The following is a 25,046-nucleotide window of genomic DNA, read 5'->3' as shown; positions in this document are numbered from 1 at the left end:
CTTTATTGAGCATGACTAGGAGAACAGGTGGTAGTGACTTTGACTTTTTTTTTACTTATAACAGGATTGAACTATCTTAAAGGCTTCATCAGCTAGCATAAAACTTGAAAATGGTGTCACGTTTCGAGGACGGCACGACGAGGATGAGCTTAGTGAAGGTGGCCCGGCTGTCACACAAGCGGGCACATAGACAGCCAATGTGGATCCCTGGAGTTCCACGACACAGGCTCTAGGTCGGTGGGGTTGGAATGGATCAGTTTTTAAGGGTGATAGAGACTATGCACATCCCATTTTCAGTTTCTACTTGTCATTTTGGTTACGTTTGGTCAAAGAATTATTTTTTCTTCTAACGTTGGTCTTTTACCCCTTTACTTGGCTTAAAGGATGCATGCAGATTTTTATTTTTAGCAAAAAATATTGCCGTTTGGTATTTTCATGTGCGTCTCTGGAATAAAACCGTGGGGTTAGCACGGGGCACTATACTAGTGTTGTGTGGGTGAAGGAATGATAGCATAATAGCACTACTTTTTTTTAAGGTTTGCCGTAGCCGGTTATGATCACTCGTGTAAATGTAAACTTCAATCCTCAAAATTTCTCAAATTTTATTGCCTCACATAGACACCACCCCCCCCCCCCCAAAAAAAACTTGTCCTTGAAGTCTTGAACTAAAAGGAAGGAATACAAGTCCATATATAGGATATACTGTAGAACACATGTGAGGTATACATGTCAGCGCCATGCTGTCACGAACCCACTATAAATTGATCTCTAGAAATGGGATTGGAGAGCTCAAACTTGGGCCTGTTTGATACAAGAGCTAATTGTTAGTTAGTTAAAAAATAGTTAAAATTAGTTCTAGTGCATCTAAACAAGAGAGCTAATAGGTGGGTGAATTTGTCAGCTAAACCTATTACTAGTTGTTACCCAAGACTAACTAGCTAATTTAATTCGGATTAATTTTATAGCCCTAACTAGTAACCAGTCATGTGTATCCAAACAAATCCTTATAGGGAATCTGGGAATGAAAAGAAGACAGAAGAAACTTATACCAAGGACTTCCACGCCCTGGCTTATATACAGTCGAGCTCCTCATCATGACCAACACGATCTATATCACCACTTTTCAAGACCTCAATACATCTTTGCGCTCTTAAAAACCCCATAAGTGTGACCACGTGTCATCCATCCCTGCTATTGTATTAGCTGCAGAGGATTACTGTAGAAGAAAGTCGAGAAGGATTACAACAGAGGATCTAGTTCCGCACATACGCTCCAACGTTCATCTACCCAAAAACTTTATTGTTAGTCACTATGTCAAGAGCAATACCTCACATAGATGGAGTATTTAGGTTTTTTCTTGCTGTCAAGAGCCTAGAGTCTTTCTTTGATAGTTTTTTATTTGGGTTTCTCCATCGGCTTAATAAAAAAAAGTCATATCAAACATACATACATGAAAACCGCTTGCAAACTAACCAAAGACAAAACTGATAGCCAAAGTAAAAAAAAACGTAGTGTGGAAGTGGTATGGAAATTCTCATATTGACCAATATCGTTTTCATATTATTAATTTTTTTCATTTTTATAAAACCATGAAGAGATGTTATCACAACAATTTTCACGGTTTTTTCATTTATATATTTTATTTTACTGTACTACTCATTTTTAGATTCCATATTATATATTATAGTACCAGGTAAGGTAAAGGAATTAACAGTTACTAGCCTTCAAGCTAATAATTAACATATTTATTAGTAAATCTGCTTAAATCCACTGGCTATTACTAATTTTAGCTAATCAATTTTTAGTGTTATCTCCAATTAAGTTTTTAAGTTTGACTGAACTTATAAAAAAAAGCGTCCAAATTTATGACGCCAAATTAGTATCATTAGATACATCATTAACTATATTTTTATAATTGTTTATTTGGTGTCACAAAGATTTATATTTTTTTATAGTTTAAGTAAATATATATATATATATATTATGTAAGATAATTCTAAAAATTGGTTTATTCATTCACACCATACGGAGTAATTTTTATTTGCCAAAGACATAAGTCGAAGATTTTCTGTTCGTCTTCTGTGTGACGTCAGTGTTTCAGTTTCAGCTGCGGGCCGGCAGAAAACAGTGGGTGTGTGCTATCTTGGTGACGTAACTTAAACCCCGGACAAGCGTCCGATTGCGCATGAACGGTTAGATCTCTGACCAGTGAAGAAAACGCAGATATCCATCTCCATTCTCCATGTGTAGCCCCAGCGTGTCAGACACTCAGACTGTTGTAGCCGCGACTCCCGAGTCCCGACGACTCGCGCGGTCGCGCCCCTCGCCTCCTCCGCTGATCCGGCTGGTCTTCCCCGTCGGCATCGCACCTCCGGAAATCTCAGGCTTGTCCCTCCACTGCCTCGGCCATGGCGGTGCGAGCCACGGTCTCCCGCTTCCCGGCCACGCCGGAGGCGCTGGAGTCGTGCGCCGTCCAGTGGGGCGTCGCCGTGACGCCCTTCGCCGCCGCCGACGAGCGCGGCCAGCCGCCGACCACCGGCGCCGGCGGGGACCGCGTCCCGCGCTGCGAGCACTGCTGGGCGTACCTGAGCAGCCACTGCGATCTGGAGCGCTGGGGCTGGACCTGCGCGCTCTGCGGCACGCTCAACGGATTCGACGACGAGACCGAGCGACGGTTCCAGCGACCCGCCGCGTGCCCCGAGCTCAACTCCTCTTTCGTCGACCTCGAGATCCCAGGTAGCACAACACGCAGCTGCCTGCCCCACCGGCGTGATGTGGGTTGAATTTTGATCTGTGGGTTGAATACGTGCAGTGGATGAGGCAGAGGGTGGAGGAGATGGCGTGCAGGCGCTGCCTGTTTATGTGGCCGCAGTGGATCTCGCATGTAAGTCCAGTACATTCCGATCATGGAATTCTATCCCAGTCCGTTTGATGTGGGAAGTTACCTTCGTATGTGAATTCTAGGTCATACCCAAAGAACCCAACTAGATTGAAAAAGATAGTATGTTTTTCGGGATAAAAAGAACACAAAGCAATGAATGGACCTTGCTAAATTCTCACATTCGTCTATTTCAAGCAAACAACAAAACATAAAGAGGAAAATTAATTGCCTAGGTTTGGCACATAATTCAATGCTAATCATGCACACAGCAAATTTTCCTTTTGGATTATTTGTTGATCTTGTGTGATGTGCTATAAAGTAATCTGGGACTTGATTGTTGCCAACTCTGAATGCTTTCAGGTTCCGAAGACTTCCTGGAACTCATCAAGAGTGCGCTTCTTGCGGCCTTAGAAGGTATGGAATTCTGATCATTCTGAACTTCCTGAATTTTTTGGTTCATCGAATAACTGTGTTATTTGTGAATTCAGTTTGACCCTTCTTCATTTGGGTTTTCACCATGCAACAGCTCTTATTCCGGGCTCCCTATTTGGGCTTATGACATTCAGCCACAAGATTGGGTTGTATGATGTCCAAGGTCCGATTCCACTCGTAAAAAATGTTTTTATTCCTCCGGACTTAGAAGAAGATGGCCTGCCTGTTGCCCTTGAAGATGCCATGCCCCTACATTCTTTTTTGGCTCCAGTATGTTACAAAACTACAGCTGAATTACAAAGAGATTTAGACATGAACTTATTGCCTAATGGCAAGATAATTTATGGGCAGGTTGACACATGCAAGGATCGAATTGCTGCTGCTCTGGAGACACTGCGACCTACATCTTCATGGGAGAGAGGTGCTGCTTCTGGGCAGGAAGAGGATACTGTTTTGCTCGGAGGACGAGGTTTTGGGACAGCCATGTCTGCTTTAATTGAGTACCTAAGTTCAGAATATGGTTCTACTTTTGCTTTAGGTGGGTCAATGCACTTTCCATAGCTTATGAAATATCTGGTGTCAATCAGGCAATTACCTTTATAACTTATAAGATGATGTATGTTTGCAAACAATCTAGTTACCAGTATCCTTATGCCGAATTGACTTTTGTTCCTTGTTGGGGAGCAGCTCGGGTTTTTGCTTTTCTGTCTGGTGCTCCTGATTATGGAGCTGGTCTGCTAGATACCAGGAGATATGGGGAGCAATATGCTAGTAAAGGGGTAGATGCTGACCTTGCATTACTCCCTGAACAGATACCTTTCTACAGAGACCTAGTAAGCATGAGTCTAAAATTTACAGTTGATTTGACTTTCTCTGCCATGTATTGATCTTACTGAAAAATTGAAACAGGCAGCTGTTGCTGTTCAATCAGGAGTATGCGTAGACATATTTGCTGTAACTGATGAATACACTGATTTGGCTTCACTGAAGTTTTTAAGTATTGAAAGTGGTGGATCTTTATTTCTTTATGCAAATACAGACGATTCAACGCTTCCCCAAGACATGTATGCTTGATTGAATGAATATTTTATGTGTTCTATTCAGAAAATTCTGACAACCAAATTTCCTAATAAATGTGAATGGTCTTTTCTTCCTTTCTTGCAACTCCCACTAACAGATACCGCTTGCTAAGTCGACCCTATGCATTTGGTTGTGTTCTAAGGCTCAGAACATCTTCAGATTTTGAACCAGGCAATTCTGTAAGTACTCAAGCTATTTATGTTCACTTTAATCCTATTATATACGTGTAGCCAATTTGTAATACATTCATCCTTCTGACAGTATGGGCATTTCTTCCCTGACCCTCAATATGAAAATGTGCAACACATCATCTGCTGTGATTCATTTGCCACTTATGCTTATGACTTTGAGTTTGCCCATAACAACGGTTTCTCCAGGTATATTGTTTTAACTTAACCCTGTAATTGGTTACTTGCTACTAAATGATGTATTTATTAAAGGAGATATTTGATCTCCTCTTAAAAGGAAGATACTACCAGAAGCAGAATTTTCTTGTTGCACTTAATCTAGTTTGCACTAGTGTGCTACTAAATGAAGCTACATTGCCCAAGCAGTTTGAAGAAGCAAATTTCTATGAGCATGATAGTAGTTAAATGAAATGTGCATTTTAGCTGTTTACCTGTAGAAAATCCTCACAAGAAATAGCAACTAAGTTAAAAAAGAAGCCCTAGTTTTCCTCAAATGTATATATATGAAGGCATGGTAGCCTTGTTTGCTGGATCCATTAATTGATGACCATGTGTCATATTCCCTCCATTCCAAATTATAAGATGTTTTGACTTTTCTAGGTACACAGCTTTTGCTATGCACTTAGATATTCATTATGTCTAAATACATAGTTAAAACAATGTATCTAGAAAAGCTAAAACGTCTTATAATTTGGAACAGAGGGAGTACGTGTTAATGGTGGTTAACTAATGTGAGTATATTTACAGGCACACAGATCCTGCTGTTGTCCAGATCGCTTTTCAGTACAGCGTGATTGAACCTGTCAAGGAGACATTAGGCAATGGTTCACAATCATCTGCAAGGTACATAGGAGACAAAAAATTGCTTTCTTATAGTTAACAAGGTTCTTGCACGCCTTGCAGTTACTATACCTGTGTTCATGTTCAGTGGAAAAGATAGTTCAAGACTTCAAGCAGAAATTTTCTCTAGTTAGCTGGCACTCATCAAGCTTAGCACATTAATAAAACAATTGTATGTATCAGGGACCATAAACAATTTGAATTCTTTAGTCACTGGGCTTGCACATACCCCTATGGCCCTATCCTTAATACATCTGCATTTGTTATCTATACATTTTAAGTATGCAGAGAAGTGGCCTTCCATGAAGTTTTCCATAAAAAATAAATCAATATCTTTTTTGATCCAACTAATATTCAGGCTATTCAACTGATAACTAGCCTGTTACATGCGTTCTCTCTTGAACTATCGATATTTTTTATCCATTTTTTTTTTGGACTTTGCAACTACTCGTATTAAATTTCAGCAACTCAACAAGAGAACAGTACATAAAGTGAATCATATTAACATCCTTACTTTTCACAATTTTGCCTACTTCAGTTTTATTTTGTTGCTATCCTTGGAGGTCATCTCTCTTCTTGTAATGTTATACCTTTGCAGTTACAAGTTCTGTCTAAAGAGGCGGTTGAGAATAAGAACATTGCAGTATCGTCCAGCTAGTAATATCAGTGAAATTTATGACAGTGTAGATCCAGAGGTTGTACTGCATATCCTTGTTCATAAGGTAAACTTATGTTAGTTCCAGTAACATAATGTAATCATATTATGTTTGTTTTTGTTTAAATTAAGTACTCCTCGATAAGTCATCCAGAATGAATTGAAATAGAAAAAACAGCTTACAGCAATTGATTAGAGGTGATTAATATCAAGATTTGTTGTTAGTATTAGAAATTCTGTGATATCATTGAATTAATTTGGAACAAGGATCAGTGAACCTTCTGTCAGGAAGATTCTCCTTTGCTGATCTTTAACTGGTAGTATCAACAGGATTTTCTTAATAAAAAATGTCCTCAGATTAGTCAATGATTTTAGATGTTTGCATATTGGCAAGAATTAAATAAACTCTGACAGAAGGCAATAAAATGCTATGATTCCTTTTTTTTTTGGGTAAATGGAGCTGTATCCTTCCACTCGTTCATCTACATATGTTGATATGCACTAAATCTTCCGCTGTACACTGTTTCCAGGTTATTTTAGAATCTTTGGATAAAGGTGTTAGAGAAGGCAGGCATCAAGTGCATGCTTGGCTATCCCTCCTTGCAGCCCGGTATAATCAGGCTCTGAGCTCTGATGTGCGAACTCCGCTATCGAGCATTGACATTGACTTCTCACAGTGCCCACAGCTTCAAACGATACCTCAACTTGTTTTTGCATTGTTGAGAAGCCCTCTTCTTCGCTTGCATGAAGAAGGCGTACACCCAGATTACAGGATATATCTACAATGCCTTTTCAGGTTCATTGTGTTTTAAATTTGCTATGTTCTGCTTTGCAGCATATCTTGCACACAATTTTCCTTATATTAAACTTTGTTTAGTTTTACTCCAAAGAAGACTTGTCTAGTTAGAATATTATTCGTAATTCTCTTAAACAAATGTAAAATATGTAAAACATTCCATGTTGAGTTGCTCACTTTGAGAACAAAAAATTTTAGACCATTCCTGCTTTGACGATCTCTTATCCTGTATTCAACTAATGTGAACAAATATTCTAACTCCAAATTCACAAGTTTGAGCCTTGTTTTTTTTGCAGTGCACTGGAGCCATCTTCTCTAGCTAAAGCCGTATATCCAGTTTTAGTATCGTATTCCTCACCTGACAAGCAAGCATTCCCACGACACACTCTGAGCCGTGCTGCTCTAATAATGAGCGAAAGTCCAATATTTCTTCTCGACACATTTACCAACCTTATTGTTTACTATTTGTCAACTGCTGATCCTTCAATTCCTTTTCCTCCACCCCGTGACTGTAAGTACATGGTTTTGCATTTTGTTGTTCATGTTTTGAGTAGTATGTATATGCTTTCAAAAAAAAAAAGAATTGCTTAAAGCTCCAAAGAATATTTTGTTTGGTGTAGTGGTGGCTAATAATATTGTTGAAAGTCTTCCTTTTGCTGTTGAGAGCACAGATAGAAGCACTGGTAGTCTAGTACTTGTTTGTTTCAGCTGCTGATTCTTTCTACATACCATGTAGGTCTTTTGAGAACAACAATCAATAGACTGAAGCAGGACAGATGTATAACCCCAAAGCTTACATTCATCCATGGAGGGAAAGATGATTCAACATTGTTTGAGAGCTATCTCATTGAAGAGCAAGATGTTGATGGATCAGGCTTTACTACTGGTTCAGGTTTTGTAGCCTTCCGTGAGAGCGTGAGGAATGTTGCAGGGGAGATCATCCAGGAAGAAATTGGAAGTTAGTTTCAGCTCGATCACACTTTTGGTTCAGCTGCAGAGTGTATTGACTAGGATGCTACCTTAGTTAATGCCATCGTAGTTAACTGAAACTTAGATAGCCAAAATGGAGAAACAATGTCAATGAATAATAAAAGGAGGCCACTTGATATATAGTTACTTCTGTCAATAACTGCTTTAGAATTGATGTCAGAGAAGCCTTTCTGGTACAGGGGTACCAGGTCTGTCTCTCCATGCTAAAAGAGACGAGTTTTACTACAACAATACACCGTGGGAACCTGGTTATCTGAATTTTGGGAGAATTCAAATTTTGGCGGATACCAGTGCTGCTGTCTATTCTGAGTAAATTGCATCCACCATACAACTTTTATGGTTGTATCACTTTGATCCAGCAAGTTGCAAACCAGGTAAGCAAATGTGTGAACTTGTCAAATATGTGTATCTATGGTCATATGTACGCGTAGCCTTGTTGGCTTGAGCTTATTAGCCGAATCTGTCAGCCATTTAGTAGTGTTTTTCTCTTACAACAAATCAGTCAACAATACTTTCTGCCATGGCTTACCTTGTTCATTTAGCTGATAAGCCATGGCAGAAAGATTGTTGACTGATTTGTTTCCACGCAGTCTCCTTGCTTTGTTTCCCTTCTCATATGGGTTTTATGAGTGTAATTAGTGGTTGGTTGGTTTCTTTTTCTTTTTTGGATATTGGTTTGCGCTCTTCAATAGATCGTCGCATGGAGGTAACAAACGACCCTCGGAGCAGATCGACAAAGGGTTCCTAGCGACCTTCGATTTTGATGGAGCAATGCGACATATACAAGATGGACTCACTTGATTTTTTTTACATTAAAAGTGCAAAAGATTTCTTGGTCCTTCATAGCTCACAAACCATTCGACAAGAACCATATATATAGGTTAACTAGGGTCAATGTTACCAGTTGCCCGATGTATCATTAAACCTTAGGCTGCATTTGCGTTAGCAATTCAAACAATAACCATACTCAATTTGCTATAACTTAGCTAAAGTTTGGCTACCAACTGAAATACTCTATTTTTGTCACAACTTAAGCCATTTGGTTTAGTAGGGTCTGTTTGGCACAACTTCAAAAGCTATTGTGAGTTTTTTTTCAAACACTTATTTTCAAATACAGCTTTTATATGTCTCTCATAAAGACATGAGTTGAGATGAAGCGAAAAAATAGTTTATCCCAGCTCACTCTCATCAATGCATAAGTTATTGGTGAAGTTGTTTTAAGTTGAGCTGTGTCAAATGGAGACTAAGTGTAATGCAAATGTTAACGGTAATGATTTACACTCAAGTATGAACGGTAACTAGTTTGAATACAGAGAGTTCCCAGCGTGATCTGACGTATGTCATCTGATACCCATATAATTAAATCGTGTTACAAATGTGTCAACCAAACAGCACCTTAGATTCTGTTCGAGACCATGATCTGCAGGCCGCTGATGATCTGGCACCACACGGTGCAGTAGACGAGCAGCGACGAGAGAGCTGCGACTGCGATACGTAAAATCATGTTCATTGTTCATTTTCGCGGTGGTCGAGTCTGGCGCGGTAATAAGAATCGTGACTCGTTTGGCAACGTGAGATACACAGTCCCAAACATGCCTCAGAGTCACATGGCAACCTGTGGTAACGAATCAAATAGATTCATGAATGCCACAATTTATGGTTTTGTGCTTTTTTTTAGAAACAAGGAGCTGTCATTGTTGAGTTACCATCTGCAGAAAGATGATCAAGCTGACGTGGTCAGGCACGCAATGTATGGGGATGATTGCCGGATGGGCACTCAAAACTCTATCAATCATGACTGATGTTCCTCACCGATTTCTGAGTTAGTTTCAGTGTGTTCCTCTTCCGCGAGAAACTCTTTACGTGCATCAAAGATTCTTCATCATTGCACATAATACAACGCAATCAGATATACTGAGTAGTGATTACATTATGACCAACACTGCACCGCAGTAAAAAAAAAAAAAAAAAAAACACAAACACCGCAGCATTCGGAGTTTCAGACCATCGTCGCAGCGGCCACGGCGCCGGCGGCGACCAGGAGCACAGTCGGCCACGCGAACAGCACAGCAGCAGCCGCACCGCCGCTGTGGTCAGGCGATGGGGCGGGCGCCTCCGCTCCCTGAGGTGGCGTCGCCGGGGCCGGGCCAGGCGCCGCCGCTGCCGTCCCGTGGGTAGGAGGCGCTACGGCTGGCGCAGCTGCCGAAGGCAGCGCTGGCGCCGGGGCCTTGTGGGAGTGCGCTCCGTGGCGCTCCCCGGGCGGCGCCCACTTCGCGTCGGCCGCTGCCACGGCCGGCGCCGCAGCAACGGCGGCAGCGACCACGGCCACGAGCAGCAGGGCCATGAGAACCGAGCAACCTCTCGCCGGCGACAGTGCCATGGATCGGAGCTTTGGCGTCGAGGCAGAGACAGCCTTGATGCGAATGGCAAGGTGAAGAAACTGCACAAGGCCGTGACGCACTGAAGCGGCGCGTGATCATTTATACACGAGTTGATCGTGGCGGAGAATGGCAAGCATTTGATAACGGAGAGAATATGGAAGGTGAGTAACGCGATTTTTAGGGGGTGTGCGTTGATGAGGCTCTATAATTCCTCGTTTCTGAGGAGCTGCGTCCAGCGTGAGTGCGCGTCACTCCCTCCCAAAATTGCACATCAAATAGGAGCAGCTCTTTATTATTCTTTCGTTTAAATTTAGATTCGGACACGTAGAGACTCTTACCTGTACACAAACACCACCTATGAGGTTCGTAAAAAAAAAAAACTCACCTTTAGGTATATCAGTTATCTCTATGATCACTTTCGAACGACTAAAATGTATCAAGATTGGCAAAGTAACTATATGTCTCAATATCAACGGACACATTCTTTACTATTGAAATAATAAATCTAAGAATATATAAAAACCTCCTAATTTCACCTTCTAATTTCTAAAGGACTCGATAGAAAGATGAGTTGCACGGTTATTGAGACAACTACTTTGGAGGTATTTACAAGACACGGTTGGAGATTTAGTGATAGAATTGCTTTTTAGCTGTCGAGTTTGGATTCTTCTTTTTTCTTAAACCGAAACCTTTTGTTAGAGTTTGCTTGGTCCGTGGTGGTGGTGGTGTCTATAATAATGACTAGCTATATGCATTGATCGATGTAGAGGTTGTAATATCAATATATTCTCTTTTTTTTTAAAAAAAGACTTCATAGACAGATACAGATATGGCCACGAGAAACCTAACCAGTTAAGGTATACTCAATTCTCAAACTCTCATTTATATAGTCAAGAGCAAAAAGGCAAGAATTTAACATAGGAGATATTATCAACAAGCTAAGACAACAACAACAAACAGTGAAGATACATATATAGAGACAGACGCATACGCTGCACTTTAATAAAGATTACAAGAATGTTCTGTTACATAAACATACATTTTCATTAAAAAAACATAAACATACATTGTACTATGCAGATAAAATAATACATGTTAATCATGATATCTAATTGATCTATAAGAGCTGATACTATAGCTCGACAAAGCTCGGCTTCAAAAGTTTTATTCATACTCCACAAACCAGAGTGCACAGGGGACAAAAAGGTAGATGGTTGAAAATCTCTATTACAATAAGCGAAATGGACCATGCGTTTTTACTTTTTGAGAGTTTATATATTCAGATTAAAATCCTAAAAGATTTATTTTATGGATCTAGAGGAAAATATATGAAAACTTTAGGGAGGTACAATACATTTTACTGTTTTAATAACATGGAAAAATTATTTAAAAATATGGTTACAAATATACCCATTATTAAAAACTTAATGTGAGAAAAAAATGTGACAGCTGTGGGATTTGAACCCACGCCCTTTCGGACCAGAGCCTAAATCTGGCGCCTTAGACCACTCGGCCAAACTGTCACAATTGTGTATTCTTCCGGAAACAAATCATATAACTAAATGGTCTTTGTCATGAGATATGCCATATTTACAAATAGTAGGAAATGTATCCGACGATAGAATAGGATGTATTGTTATTGTGTAGTCACCTGGACGATTTGTGGATCAAAGATTTATTCAATGACCATCATCTGTTCTAATATGTTTTCAAATCACTGAACTCATGTTGTTTTAATTTATATAAGCATTAGTTGTGAGTCTAGGTCACATATCAGACAGAGAGGGGCATGTAGCTATTGTGAGAAGTAAAAAAGACAAACATGAGAATTTATTCTTTCTTTAATATTAGATATAGGTTCAACACCCGAGGTTAGGTTTTAAACATAGAAGGACTAACTTCATATGGCCCTTATTCTGGCCTCGGTGACCCACACGTGTGCTAAGATTATTTTTTCATAAGTTAATTCTAGAATGCATATGTATTAGAAAAAAGAAAGAAATGAAGATAAATTCAACATTCTGTAAAGAATGTAGCCCAAAATGCTACTTCTTCCCTCCCCACTGAAGGCTCATTGGCCCAATAAGGCGGACTTCTCTCCCCCACGAGGCCACTCAACTCGAGAAAAAAAAATCTATGGACTCTGGGTGCACTCCAACTCTAGGCACCTCCATACAACACATGCCACTTTGAATGTATCAAACGTCTAATAGGAGGGTGGTTTCTCTGTATCACACTTCTTGTGTGTGGGGTGACCGGGTGAGCCTTTGTGTTCCAAACAGACCTAGGTGCTATGATGATGGCCGCATGATTTGTTTTTCATGCTACGTGTTGTGCAGTGCAGTGCATCGAGGGAAGGGGCGCACGGTAGGAGCATGGACCCAGGGTCCATGGCTCAACTCAGCATCCCTTCCGTCTCGCTTATGTTTTGCTCGGTCTGTTGGCATGCCTTCCAATTGCTCCCAAATTTCCCAATCCCACAATAAGGATATCGTCAATCATTTTCAAAGCAAGAAGGATCGGAATTTTGTCTTGTAATTTGTAAGCTTTCTAATCGTTTTGTTGTTTCATCGCCTCTAAATATTTCAGATGTTGTCACTTTGGTAGGTTTGAACTATTGGTACTTCTTTATGTTCTAAACAAATTCAAATTATGCTTAAATTCTACAAATATATGAAATCGTACTATTATACATGCCAAATATAAGGTACAATTCCTTCACATTTTGAATACCCAAGCTACAATTCCTGGGCCCGCCACTGGTTAATATGTGAAATATAAGGTACAATACCCAAGCTACATTTTGAATACCCAAGCTACTGGTTATATTTGACATGTATAAATAATTGTACCTTATATTATACATGCGAAATATAAGGTACAATTCCTTCACATTTTAATATGTTGTGCAGCCTTGGAAGCGGCAAACTTAATTGGTTGGAAAGAACAGGCCGGAGCTAGAATAATCTTGCCGGGAGAGCTTTTGCTTGAGCATGTACAGTTGTACACCATTGACAGCAACAGTACCAGTCCAGGTACGTCAACCTGTCAAGAATAGATCGATATCGACCGGTATAGCTTGAGGCACTGCTCGGTAGTAGTGCTACCATTTTTTTTCCATGTTTCGTCAAGGTCAGCCGCTTGACGCATCCAGCTGCCAGTTGTGTTTATTCCCCGTTGACGCAGCGGCAGTAGCAGTCGCCGGACAATACTACCTGCTCGACGAAACGACCCATCTCTTCCGGGACAGTACGTTCCTTGTCCGGTCACGTCGATCCATCGGTAATCAAATCCAGCTAGCGAGGAGCGCGCGAGAGCTGATGCCTTTTTTTTTTGGCTCCGTACCAAAGCAGTAGACTGGGTCACGGTCACACGCGCACGACGACGAGATCACGGCGGCACGGCGGCCGGAGCGCAGCGCGGCCCCTACGCGGCGCGCTCGTCCACGGCGACAACGGCCGTGGCTGGCCGCGCGCCGGAGTGGTCGTTGTGCTGCCACCCGATGACGAATTGACGACGACGCCGTCCAGGGGTGAGCTGTTGCCCGCTAATTAAGGCAGGCTGCTGCTATCCCTATCTTGATGGGACGATGATGATGCGTGCATGGCTGCATGCGGCCGTGTATGGGCACCGGCGGCGACCAGGATAGAAAGAAAAAAAAAAAAAGGCTGCGTACTTGTGCCTGCCGAGTGTGTGGGTGGATGACTGGATTGATGACTCCGTCGCGCGCTGATCACTCTGTAGTGTCGTGGTACGCGCTCGAGGTCGCTAGCTGTGTCGCGCCGGAAGGACGGGAGGCGACAGCGACATATAATAATATAGTTTTTATAAATATTAATTATGATATCAACTAAGTATTTTATTGATATAGTAAGGTAGTTATTAAAGAAAGAGTAAAAATTATAGAAACTATGTCTAGGTTAGAAATCATGTTTACACGAGATTCAAAACATAAAGTGATACGATGGTTGAAAATAGAGAGAATGTATGTGATTGGATAAAAAAATAATTTTATAAAAACTATATATTGAAACCATGGTTTATATATATATATATATATATATATATATATATATATATATATATATATATATATATATTGTCTATAAAAATTAATAGATATAGAAACTGGTATAATTTTTAGCATTGAGATTGTTCTAAAGTATGTACTCTGCTGCGTGCTTACATGGCAGACCCTGAGCTCCCAGAACTGTTCGCGCTCAACTACTAGGCAGTGGGAAAATTTTCGGTATAAAAAATGCATTTATTTTTAAAGGAAAAAACTCTTTATTCCGACCTGAGTTTTGCACTTCTCAACAACCACTTAACATTACAAAGTTTTAAGAAAAAAATCCTTCAAAAGCACAAAAACAGAGAGACCAAACATGGCAAACAAGACTAATGACCAAAAACAAACTAAGCGTAGAGCCTATTAAAAAAGGGCCACCCGTTTATAATGAAAATTGCAGTTAATGAGGGTACGTAGTTAATTTTTTGTGAGGCTCGTATATATGACTTATGCCATATATGTGTCATATTAGCCAAAACCACTCTGAACTATTTTAGGGGACACTTTGCCTATTTTTGAAATTAGGGGATATGGGTTCTCCCGTATTTTCTTCAAGGAAGACCAAACTCTCTGACGGCAGCCAAAACTTGGGTTTGCTCCATTGCTTCCGTGCATGTGTTGTTGTTGGGGAACAGCAACAAGTGCGGTTCCTCCACGTACCTCTCGATTTGGACCATCATTATCTGACCTGTTAAAACACCGTATACCAGAAAAGAAGAAAGAAGAATGCCACGCGTGTCATCGGCTGCTAGCTGCCCGTAGCGCGTGGACCTTTATCAGTCCGGAGTTCCAGTTCCATCGACAAGTACATGCATGCATGCATCCAAAAGTGCTGCCTGCGCGCGCGGCTTAACAGAGACCACATCACGCGTTTTGCCGATCCGGTAAACGAGCTGGGCAGCTGGCCACTGAAGGTTTGGCTTAACACAAACCAACCCAAACCTTGGACTAATAAGGCCAGTCTCACTCAGAAATTTTATTAGAGCTTCATTATTAGCTTATGCCTTTGATCCACCCTGTTGCGGTCTGCTATAGGCGGTTGTGCTTCTCACACATAAAGTTATATAAACTCTGCTTTCTCCTTATATATATATATATATATATATATATATATATATATATATGCCACAATTGGATCTTTAAAAAAAACTTTTTATGAGTCATGAATTAAAGAACTATAAAACCATAAAAATTATTGAGAAAGTAGGCAATTTCTAGATTAAAGTCAAAATTTAAGTCATGACGATCTCAAATATTAGCATATGAAGCCCTAACGTATTAGTTAGATTGGACAACATGAACAACGTCGTGATCAACACACTAGGCGTACATCAATAACAGATTAGATTATGATGTGTGTACCCTTCAGTAATTATATATGGTCTCTTGGTCTGCCAAGAGTAATTTTGCCTGCTCAGCACAACATGAAAAAGGTTCGTCTCTCTCTCTCTCTCTCTAAAAGAAAAACATGAAAAGGTCCAACACTGATCAGTTAAAAATGGTCATTCAACCGTCAAGTGCATATATAATTTCGTCTTTTCTCCAAGGTAAAACAGACAAAAGTTTTCAGGAACATGGTATACCTGGAATCACGATCTGACACGACACCTCGAGTACGTAGCTGACCTGTGAAGGCAACTTTCACCGTTTTCTCTTAAAGAATGTTTCAAGGTTTCAATTCTAGTACTGCTCATGACAAGTTGACACGTTGCCATGTTTACAGATTTTAAGATAATATAGGATCTGTTTACATCATATAGGATTAGTTATTAGCTAAACTAAATATAGTCTAAATTATCTTAGTTTTTTGAAACGACAAATTATCTTAATTTAGCCTCATAGTTAGCTAACAGCTAGTTTGAGGCTCAGGCTTAGTTAAACTTAAACTATTAGCCTCTATTTAGATAGGCTAAGGTTAAAAATTAGCTGACGCCTTTACTTGGTGAAAATTTTTGGGTTTAGCTACTGTAACACTTAATTTCATCTATATTTGAGAATTATTGTCTAATTATGGACTAAAGACTCAAAAGATTCTCTCGCAAATTATAGACAAACTGTGCAATTAGTTACTTTTTTATTTATGTTTAATATTTCACGATGTGATGAAAAATCTTAAAAAAATTTAAAAACTAAACAAGACCTGACTAACAATTAATATCAAACGAACCCTAAATATAGGTTCGTCACGCGCGCTGCACCATTTATTTGGACATCCGCGCGCCTCTGTTTCTGTCCCCAGCAAGTTCGCCAAATCGCCAGACTACGGTCAACGGGTTGGATCTTTGGTTGTCGGTTGTCGCTTTCAGTGGGATCAACATTTTATATTCAGAGATAATCCTCGCGACCTCGCCCTTTATTAGCAAGATCTCGTGACTGGACAGCAGATTGCATATGTACTATATATGTCATTGAACACGTCAAGAAATAAGTGGCTGGATTTTTTTGGTTATGGCAGTTTAACCTTTTTGTCTATCGAAGACGGACAAAAGAGCCTTTTTTTACTAATAAAAGAAAAAAAACAGCGAAAGAAGCATCATCTCCGACGAGCAGCACGAGTGTATAGTACCCGTACCCATTTATTACCCACTTGCGTCGATCCACTTGTAAGCATATTAGAATGCATATTATTTTAGGATAGAAAGGTACTCCTTTCGATTTAGAATACATATTATTTTAGGATAGAACAAGCGATCATTAATATTCGTTTGTATCTGATCTGATTTTATTCGATTTTAATTGTGAATATAATTCCTTCAATATAATACTTTGTTGTGTTTTTTGTTAACATATGACGTACTTCCTTTGTTCTAAAATAACTATCGTTTTTCGCTTTATAATAAATGACTTTGACTAAATATATATTAAAAATATTTATGCTACATAATTAGTATCATCAGAAAGATTTTTGAATCTAGTTTTTTAACAAATTTATTTATAAATATAAATATTGTACGTATTTTCTATAAATCGAGTCAAACTTATAGCACAAAAACTAAAAACAATAATTAACTGCAATGGAGGGAGTACATAGATAAAATAAATTGTATTCTTGCTGAAACATCTTTTGTCAAGGAATACGCTAATCCTCATAAGAGGGTGATGATAAGGGAAATCATAAGAGGCTGTGAAAAATATTGCCAAGGTAGTTGAACAAGCACACTTTAATTCATATTCTCCCGTTGTGTTTGTATCCTATTATATTTAATCATCGCCATGACACACAAGGGAATCATACTAGTCCTTGTCTATGACCAACATCGGCTAGGTAATTCAACAAGCAAATCACTTTAATTCACATCCTTCAATTCAGTTTGAATCTATTTATATTATCTCTTCACAATGGCACACTAAAGAATTATAAGTAGGAGGTTCTTATGACCAACATTCATGAGGTACTTGAACTTTTATTCAAATGCTTCAATTCAGTTTGAAACTAATTATATTTACTCTGCATTAATTGCAGCTAGTAGGGCACAAACCAATGAGCTGTCTAATGAAGCACAACTACCTCGTTTCATTATGTAAGTCCATGTATGGAGATCACTGTCGTATTATGTAATCAACGGTAGCTTGGGTAGTACATCATCTCATAGCGGGTATGTCTTTCCTCCCACTCTTGTTAGCATGGATTGCTCTTGTAAAGCTTAAACTTGTTCCTGGATAGAATGTATGTATTTTTAATTTGTTCAATATGTATTAAGCTTCATCTCAATAAATATTGTGAAAACGCGATATCACAACCAGATGCAATATCATTTCGGGGGTGAAGGTCTAACACCTTAATCGAACTATTTATCAGCAATGAGTGATCACCACTGGGTTAATGCATGACCCGATGTTGACCAATTGCTCATTACCGCCGGATTAAACCACTGACTGGTGGTGACCAAACTCTCATCACCATCAGAGTGCACCACTGACCGACGATGATCAAATGATCATCATGATCGAATCATGCTATAAATCAACAACGATTATTGGATCAACAATGTCAGGTCAAACGTTGAACCAATGGTGACCTTGCCATTATCACAACTGGATCAAATGGCTAACTAGCCGTGATAGAAGATTATCATTGGTTCGTAACCAGCGGTAATAGCCATGGCCATCACCATGGACATTTCACTGTTGAGGTCAAAAACCAGCAATAATAGGGGTTTCTGACCTGGCAGTGATGACCTTCCTATAGTAGTGATTAGATGATAAATAATGTTTTCACATAAAATACACCCAACTAATATTTTATAATGTAAACATAGTACAAACATCCATATATGTCAAGCATTATGAGGCATCAGTACTATAGATCGGGATTCAATAAACTACCAATTCATGGCTTGAACTGACAATTTGACAGTGATAGGACACCCGACAATGATATTGGGGTCATCACTACTCATTGTTGGTTTGAACTTGTAGTGATAAGCTGCACGAAAAACTTCTTGACTTTTTCATATGATGTCCAATGAAGATAAACTTTATACCAAATTTGTAGCACTCGATGAGAGCTACAACTTTATAGTTCATAACATTTTTATTTGAAGTGCTTTTGATGCCAAAATATTTAATTCACAATATTTTATAGAGTTAATACCAAAATAATGCATATGCTCTATAGTCATAAGTGAGTGTGTAGTGGTATGGAAGGATCTTACATAGAAAACTACCAAAAAATTGTAGATCATGAAAAGTTATACAAATTTGTAATTGCATTTGAATTTCTCGTATTTGAAATTCAAATTTCCATACGACCTCGAATGAAGAAACGACTAAAGCAAAAGCTATAATCTCAAAAAGTTATACAAATCTATAGTAGACATTTTTTCATTTGAAATCATATATTCAAGAAAAACTAATGTTTGAATTTCCTCACATTTGAAATTTAAACTTTTCAAATGACCCCGGATGGAGAAACCACCAAAAGAAAACTTATAGATATTGAGAAGTTATAAAACTTTATAGTTGAAAATATTTTTATTTGAAATCATCTATCCATAAAAATTATGTTTGAATTTCTCACATTTGAAATTCAAGTTTTTCAAATGACCTCAGATGGAGAATGGACCAAATGCAAAGTTGTAGATCTCAAAGAATTATAAAACTTTGTAGTTGACAACTTTTTTATTTGAATTCATTTATGATCCCATATATGTTCATTTTCAAATGAACAAAAGTGTCTTATGGGTGGAGTGGTTATGGGATGAACATGCGAAGCCTGAGATCATGGGTTTGAGCACCTATCGCCGCGCAGCATGCATGCCTGCAATGATAAGGGGTTTAGACCCGACAGTGAATAGCAACTTCTAACCAAACAACCTGATCAAACTCTTCATCTACTACACTATCATAATGCAAAGGAAGAGATTGACGACTCTCATCCATCAGTTCAAGTGTGTTCTTATAACTATCAAACCTAAAAAAATCTGTTGGCAACCAAAAAAATCCTTTGTTTGCAATACCCTTGATTCTATTCTTTTTATGACCAACTCTGGTTTATCCTATTCTACCCTTGGTCAACACATTCAATCTTCTCATCATCTTGTTGCAATTCTTATTAGGATTTGTGTTGGTCCCACTATATTCCTAAAGCATATAAACCATTTTTTCATTTCCATACACATAGTTATAAAAGTACAATTGTTCCCAACACCTTTTCTTCTTTTTACAAATCCACCATTCATCTGCATATTAGAAGTTCTTGCCCAAATCGACCTCCAAAATGAAGAAATGCAAGAGGCAACATTCAAATAACAAATGGGAAACATACACTTTTTGATTGCAAAATAAGCAAGTCTTATCTACTACAAGTCTTCATTTACTCAAGTTATCCACGGTTAATAATCTATTGTTTTTTAATAGCCAAAGAAAGATGTCCAACTTAGGAGGAATAGACAGTTTCCACATCGTTATGCTATACATAGGCTAGATATTTCTAAATATTACTACACCCTTCATGTTGTAATATAGTGTAATATAAGGAACTTTTGGAGACAAGCTATTTTGCATTAAATAATCGCATAAATGTGGCATGTATTATATCAATATGTGCTACTTACCAACCAATCATCATGAATCACATTATTAATAATGTCTGATTAGTAGGTGTATACACATACATTCGAGGGAGTACAACATAAAAATATTGGACTAGATATGTACCATTAAATTAAATTTTGAAATAACAAACTGTAGTCATATGTGAAAGAATTAGAAGTAGCAATTTCTTAATTGTAACCACACATTCATTATATTTTGGGACATAGTCCCCCCTAGAAGTAGATCTAAAGTTACCATATCATACTAGGCCTCAATAATTGCTAAACTAGAATTTCTAAAACCAACAATCTTCCAAAAATCTAATGTTTCTACCATCTCCCACCTCCAAATGTAGCCCATTTTTGTTGCACTAGTATCCCATAAAACTCATTTACAAAAAGAAGCAACAACTCAGGGCAGCAAAATAGGTAGGATTATTCACAATGTAGTTTTAGTAATCAACATTTTTTCTAGATCAAATGATACATAGATATCCAAGAACCAAATAAGGAAATATTTCAGCTACCAAGATCTATAATGCCAAGACCACCATAATCTTGTTTTTTTGAGTAATCAATTGTTAATTTGAAAAAATGTATATGTGGTTATATATTCTCATAGGAATTCTAAAATAAGCGATGACCCATCTGAGAGTTCATGGCCACAACTGTCCACTCTGGAAACTTGATTATTGACATCAAGTAAATAGTAATACGAGCTAAGAAAGATTTTACAAGCTAGGTTAATCATCCTCCATATGAGAGCAATCTCCTTGTCCAACCAACTACTATTAATATTCTTGTCAATTATAGGTTTGATACATTCTCTTCTAATTTTTGCATAATGCATAGGCACCGCTAAACATTTAAAAGGAAATTATCTCCTTTTAGAGAAAAGGGCTAGTCAATTCATTCACCAGATTGTCATCTAAGCCAATGATCATTAAGTCATCCTTATCATAGTTAATCTTCATCCTAGAAAGCTATTCTAAATAGGCTAACGGCCACTTTACATACCTAGCATTCTCTTCATTCATAAGTAAGATGGTATCATCAACATAGGGGCTGATGATGCTAAGGGAAAATTTCCTGTAACAAACCAATAATCAAACCATTATTTGTAGCTTTACTTACTATTTTTGCTAAAGCATCTGCCACCAAATTTAAAAAAAAAGAGATAGATAGGACCTCCTTGCCTCAAGCTTTTTCCTGTTTTAAGAAGGGGCTTTATGATAATTAATCTGAATGCAAATGGATCCATCCATAGTTACTTGTTGGATCCAAGAGATCTATTTGGACCCCAAAACTTCAAGATATGATAAGAATCTCATAAAGGAAATGCTAGCAGAGTCTGTGATAAGCCTTCTCATAATGTAACTTTTATATAAAGGCAAACTGTCACACTAGGGACACAAGATCATCCTTGACCACTTCGCAAAAATGATGATAAAAAATGAAGGAAAAACCTGTTAGGGACACATGATCATCCTTGACCTGCACTAGTAGATGATAAACAAATAGATAAACAAGGTCGAACTGATAAAAAATGATGGAAAAACCTGTTAGGGACACACAAGATCACCCTTGACCTGCGTTAGTAGATGATAAACAAATAGATCGTTCAGATGCTAACTACATCAACCGTTAGCAGCCGCAACTAATCTAAAGGGTCGGGTTGCCGGACGTTAAGCACTAATAAGAAGCTAAGCGGCCATTACAACTAACAGGATACTGTTGTCCGCAGCTACTGACTGACTTTTGGAAACCATTTTGACTTTTGCTATTTACCTGTTAACAGATTTCTTTGGGTACTACATCTGTCAGATCTCTACATGTCTGATTCTGCTTTAGTAATTGTGCTACAACTATCTACTAGGCCGTATGTATAAAAAGCTGACATATTTTTATCTGATAGATTTAACCACATATAATCTGTTGACAGATAACTAGAAATTTCAACTATTTTTCTGCAACAAGGTCCTTCAGATATGATGTTTGATTCCCACATACCGAGTTATCCTTTAGTACCGAGGGCATGTTAATCCTCACATGCTTTCAGATGATCATCAAAGCAACCGATCGAGTTACTCGTAGTAGCCTACACTAAAGTAATAGGAAAAATGAAGACGGAATAAAACACAACTGGCTAATATAATAGCACCTAAGCAAAAGGGTGAGCGTAAATAAACAAAGAAGGATAAGAAGACTGACCCGGTCCTCCCCACCCAACCACACAACACAACGCCCGTCGCAGTACCGCACCACATGCAACCTCCACTCCTCCCCTTTTTCCTTTTTCCACAACACGAGAAAAGAAAATTCTTTGGCAATCAACCGTGAAACTAAAACCGTGCAACACCATGTCAACTCTCGACAACAATAACGCGCATCCAGCTGCCACCCTAGTATATAAACCTGTCGTTACCTACCTGTGTTCTCACTCTGTTCTTCGAGCATCAGACTCACCTTTTTTTTCCAAGCGTACGTACGCTCTTCCATCATTAAGGCGACAAGAGGACACTCCGTGATGGCCGAGTTAGCCCCCGGGTTCCGCTTCTACCCAACGGAGGAGGAGCTCATCTGCTTCTACCTCCGGAACAAGCTCAGCGGCACCCGCTGCGGCGACATCGAGCGCGTCATCCCCGTCGCCGACGTCTGCGCCCTTGACCCATGGGAGCTCTCAGGCACGTCGATCGTCGTCCCTATCCTATCGGCAGAGATGGAGTGGAGTGCATTTCTTTGATTAGTTAGTTAGCTAACGATGGCTCGATTATTTGCATCCATGCATGCAGCGGCGGCGCACCGTGCCGCGTACTCCGGCAACGAGGAGCCGTGGTTCTACTTCTGCCCGCGGCAGGAGCGCGAGGCGCGGGGCGGGCGCCCGAGCCGGACCACGCCGTCGGGCTACTGGAAGGCGGCGGGTACCCCTGGGTTGGTATACGCCGCCGACGGCCGCCCCATCGGGACCAAGAAGACCATGGTGTTCTACCGCGGCCGCGCGCCGGCGGGGGCCAAGACCAAGTGGAAGCTAAACGAGTACAAGGCTTTCGAGTACGAGTACGACGACGACGACGCCACCGCCGTCGCTGCTCATCCGGCGCCGCCGAGCCATGCTCTCCAGGTAACTGATGGCGCCATCCAGCCGATAAGAGTCTCCAACACAACACGCAACTTGCCTTAATGCCTGCTAGATACTGTAGTCACACGAGTCGTGAGGGCACGCACGCACGGCACAAGAAGGTGCGCGACTTGCGTCTTGTTGCGATGCTGAAAGGTGCGTGCATTGCTGTTTCTGTTTGTCTCTGCAGACGAGGAGCGAGTACAGCCTGTGCCGGCTCTACACCAAGTCCGGGTGCCCGCGGCAGTTCGACCGCCGGCCTAGCACTGCCACTGCAGCGGCGGCGGGCGGCAGCGGCGGCGAGAACCTGGCGCCGTCCGTTGCGTTGCCGCAAACGGGACCGAAGAGGAAAAGGGCTGCGCCGAGCGACGACACATATTCGAGTTACGACGACGGCGACGACGTCCCCACGCAGCAGCGGCTGCGGCTGGCACAGAGAGGGACCGGTGACGGTGAGGTGCTCATCGAGGACGACATGGCCGACTGGTCAGAGTTCTTGGACGACTGGATTTGATACTGTGGGTCGGTCGTCGTACATGCTACGAGTAAACACATGCTCGAGCTCTTATTTTGCGAAATTTCTGTTAAAGAACACAAGATATTTTAGAATTCTTTAATTACCCGATCGACTGCCAAAATATAGACCAGTCGGTACGGTGGATATTAATTTTAGGAGATACTACCTTAAATTGTGGATCACCTGTTGTATTCTAAACTTACATACAACATACAAGCTAGAACATTTTTTGAACTCAAAATGTGGACGAGACTTCAGATAAGCTAGTCAACTCTTGGGTTGTTTTGCTGAACTTTTCCTTTTGATGCAGCGAGAGGGCCAACACGTACGCCACTTGTGTTTTGCCCATGCATGCCACACGAAGAATCTTTTCATTATTCCATGTGTCCTCCTTTTGTCTTCGGGTCTTGAGGGCCCGTTGCAGCGATTATTATGTTGAGGCGGACCAAACGTGCACAATTAACATATGCTAACAGTAACAGGACCTCAATTCTCATATTGACTACTGGTTGAACTTTTGGTGCAGAAGGAATGTACACCATATATATTTATTTCCCGTCCATTTCATATAGGCTGGCAAGCAATCATGCTGACGAGCATCAACTGTTATAAATTCGTTGCCAGATTACATCATTGCCATTTGATATCATCATTATCATCATCATCAGGACAAATGGATTCGGAGTTCTATCTAGTATATATATAGGACTGAAACATGAAAATATCAGGAACGACGACAGCACCATTTTTATCATTTCTTGAATCACGTTATTTTCCTTTCTCATGAACGATCTGGCAAACAATAGAGCGGAAAATTAGAGTAGAATCGAAAACGATTCAACTAACAGAGATGGATCAGCTGTCAGAAAAACATACTGGTATCAACCAGTAATTAACCAATAACTCTAGTCAGAAAGGTTGAACATTAGAACCACAAAGTCTACTCCATAACTCGTTCAACCAACTTTTCCTTTCTTAAAAGGACGGTCAAGAGAGCTGCATTTCAGTTATGTTAACAAGCAAAAAAAAAAAGGGCCTAGAGAGGCGCCATACAAAGATGGACC

The 25,046-nt window shown here is 39.8% G+C and overlaps 3 protein-coding genes and 1 non-coding gene across 5 annotated transcripts; 2 read left to right on the top strand and 2 right to left on the bottom strand.

Moving 5' to 3' along the window:
* On the top strand, positions 2,256-8,332 carry LOC8058530 (protein transport protein sec24). 2 transcript variants are annotated; one of them, XM_002441134.2, is made up of 14 exons: positions 2,256-2,736; positions 2,813-2,884; positions 3,242-3,295; positions 3,408-3,583; positions 3,665-3,851; positions 4,001-4,146; positions 4,223-4,377; positions 4,491-4,572; positions 4,655-4,770; positions 5,329-5,424; positions 6,020-6,143; positions 6,607-6,872; positions 7,169-7,383; positions 7,609-8,332. In XM_002441134.2, the coding sequence occupies exons 1-14, from the start codon at positions 2,409-2,411 to the stop codon at positions 7,833-7,835; spliced, it is 2,244 nt and encodes a 747-aa protein (XP_002441179.1). In that variant the 5' UTR covers positions 2,256-2,408; the 3' UTR covers positions 7,836-8,332. The 2 variants fall into 2 exon arrangements, with proteins under 2 accessions (XP_002441179.1, XP_021303501.1); XM_021447826.1 differs by having other exon boundaries at positions 3,408-3,851.
* On the bottom strand, positions 9,727-10,523 carry LOC110430010 (cyclin-dependent kinase inhibitor 1C-like). The gene has a single exon (XM_021446830.1). The coding sequence runs from the start codon at positions 10,240-10,242 to the stop codon at positions 9,862-9,864; it is 381 nt and encodes a 126-aa protein (XP_021302505.1). The 5' UTR covers positions 10,243-10,523; the 3' UTR covers positions 9,727-9,861.
* On the bottom strand, positions 11,687-11,766 carry TRNAL-UAG. Its single transcript has one exon. It is a non-coding gene; the product is annotated as a tRNA-Leu (tRNA).
* LOC8058529 (NAC domain-containing protein 90) lies at positions 22,804-24,534 on the top strand. Its single transcript, XM_021448262.1, has 3 exons — positions 22,804-23,031; positions 23,140-23,468; positions 23,656-24,534. The coding sequence occupies exons 1-3, from the start codon at positions 22,875-22,877 to the stop codon at positions 23,977-23,979; spliced, it is 810 nt and encodes a 269-aa protein (XP_021303937.1). The 5' UTR covers positions 22,804-22,874; the 3' UTR covers positions 23,980-24,534.

Source organism: Sorghum bicolor, chromosome 9 (genome assembly GCF_000003195.3).
Source record: "Sorghum bicolor cultivar BTx623 chromosome 9, Sorghum_bicolor_NCBIv3, whole genome shotgun sequence".
Classification (NCBI taxonomy): Eukaryota; Viridiplantae; Streptophyta; class Magnoliopsida; order Poales; family Poaceae; genus Sorghum; species Sorghum bicolor.
Note: the sequence above shows the minus strand (reverse complement) of the source record. Positions and strands in the feature narration are given on the sequence as shown.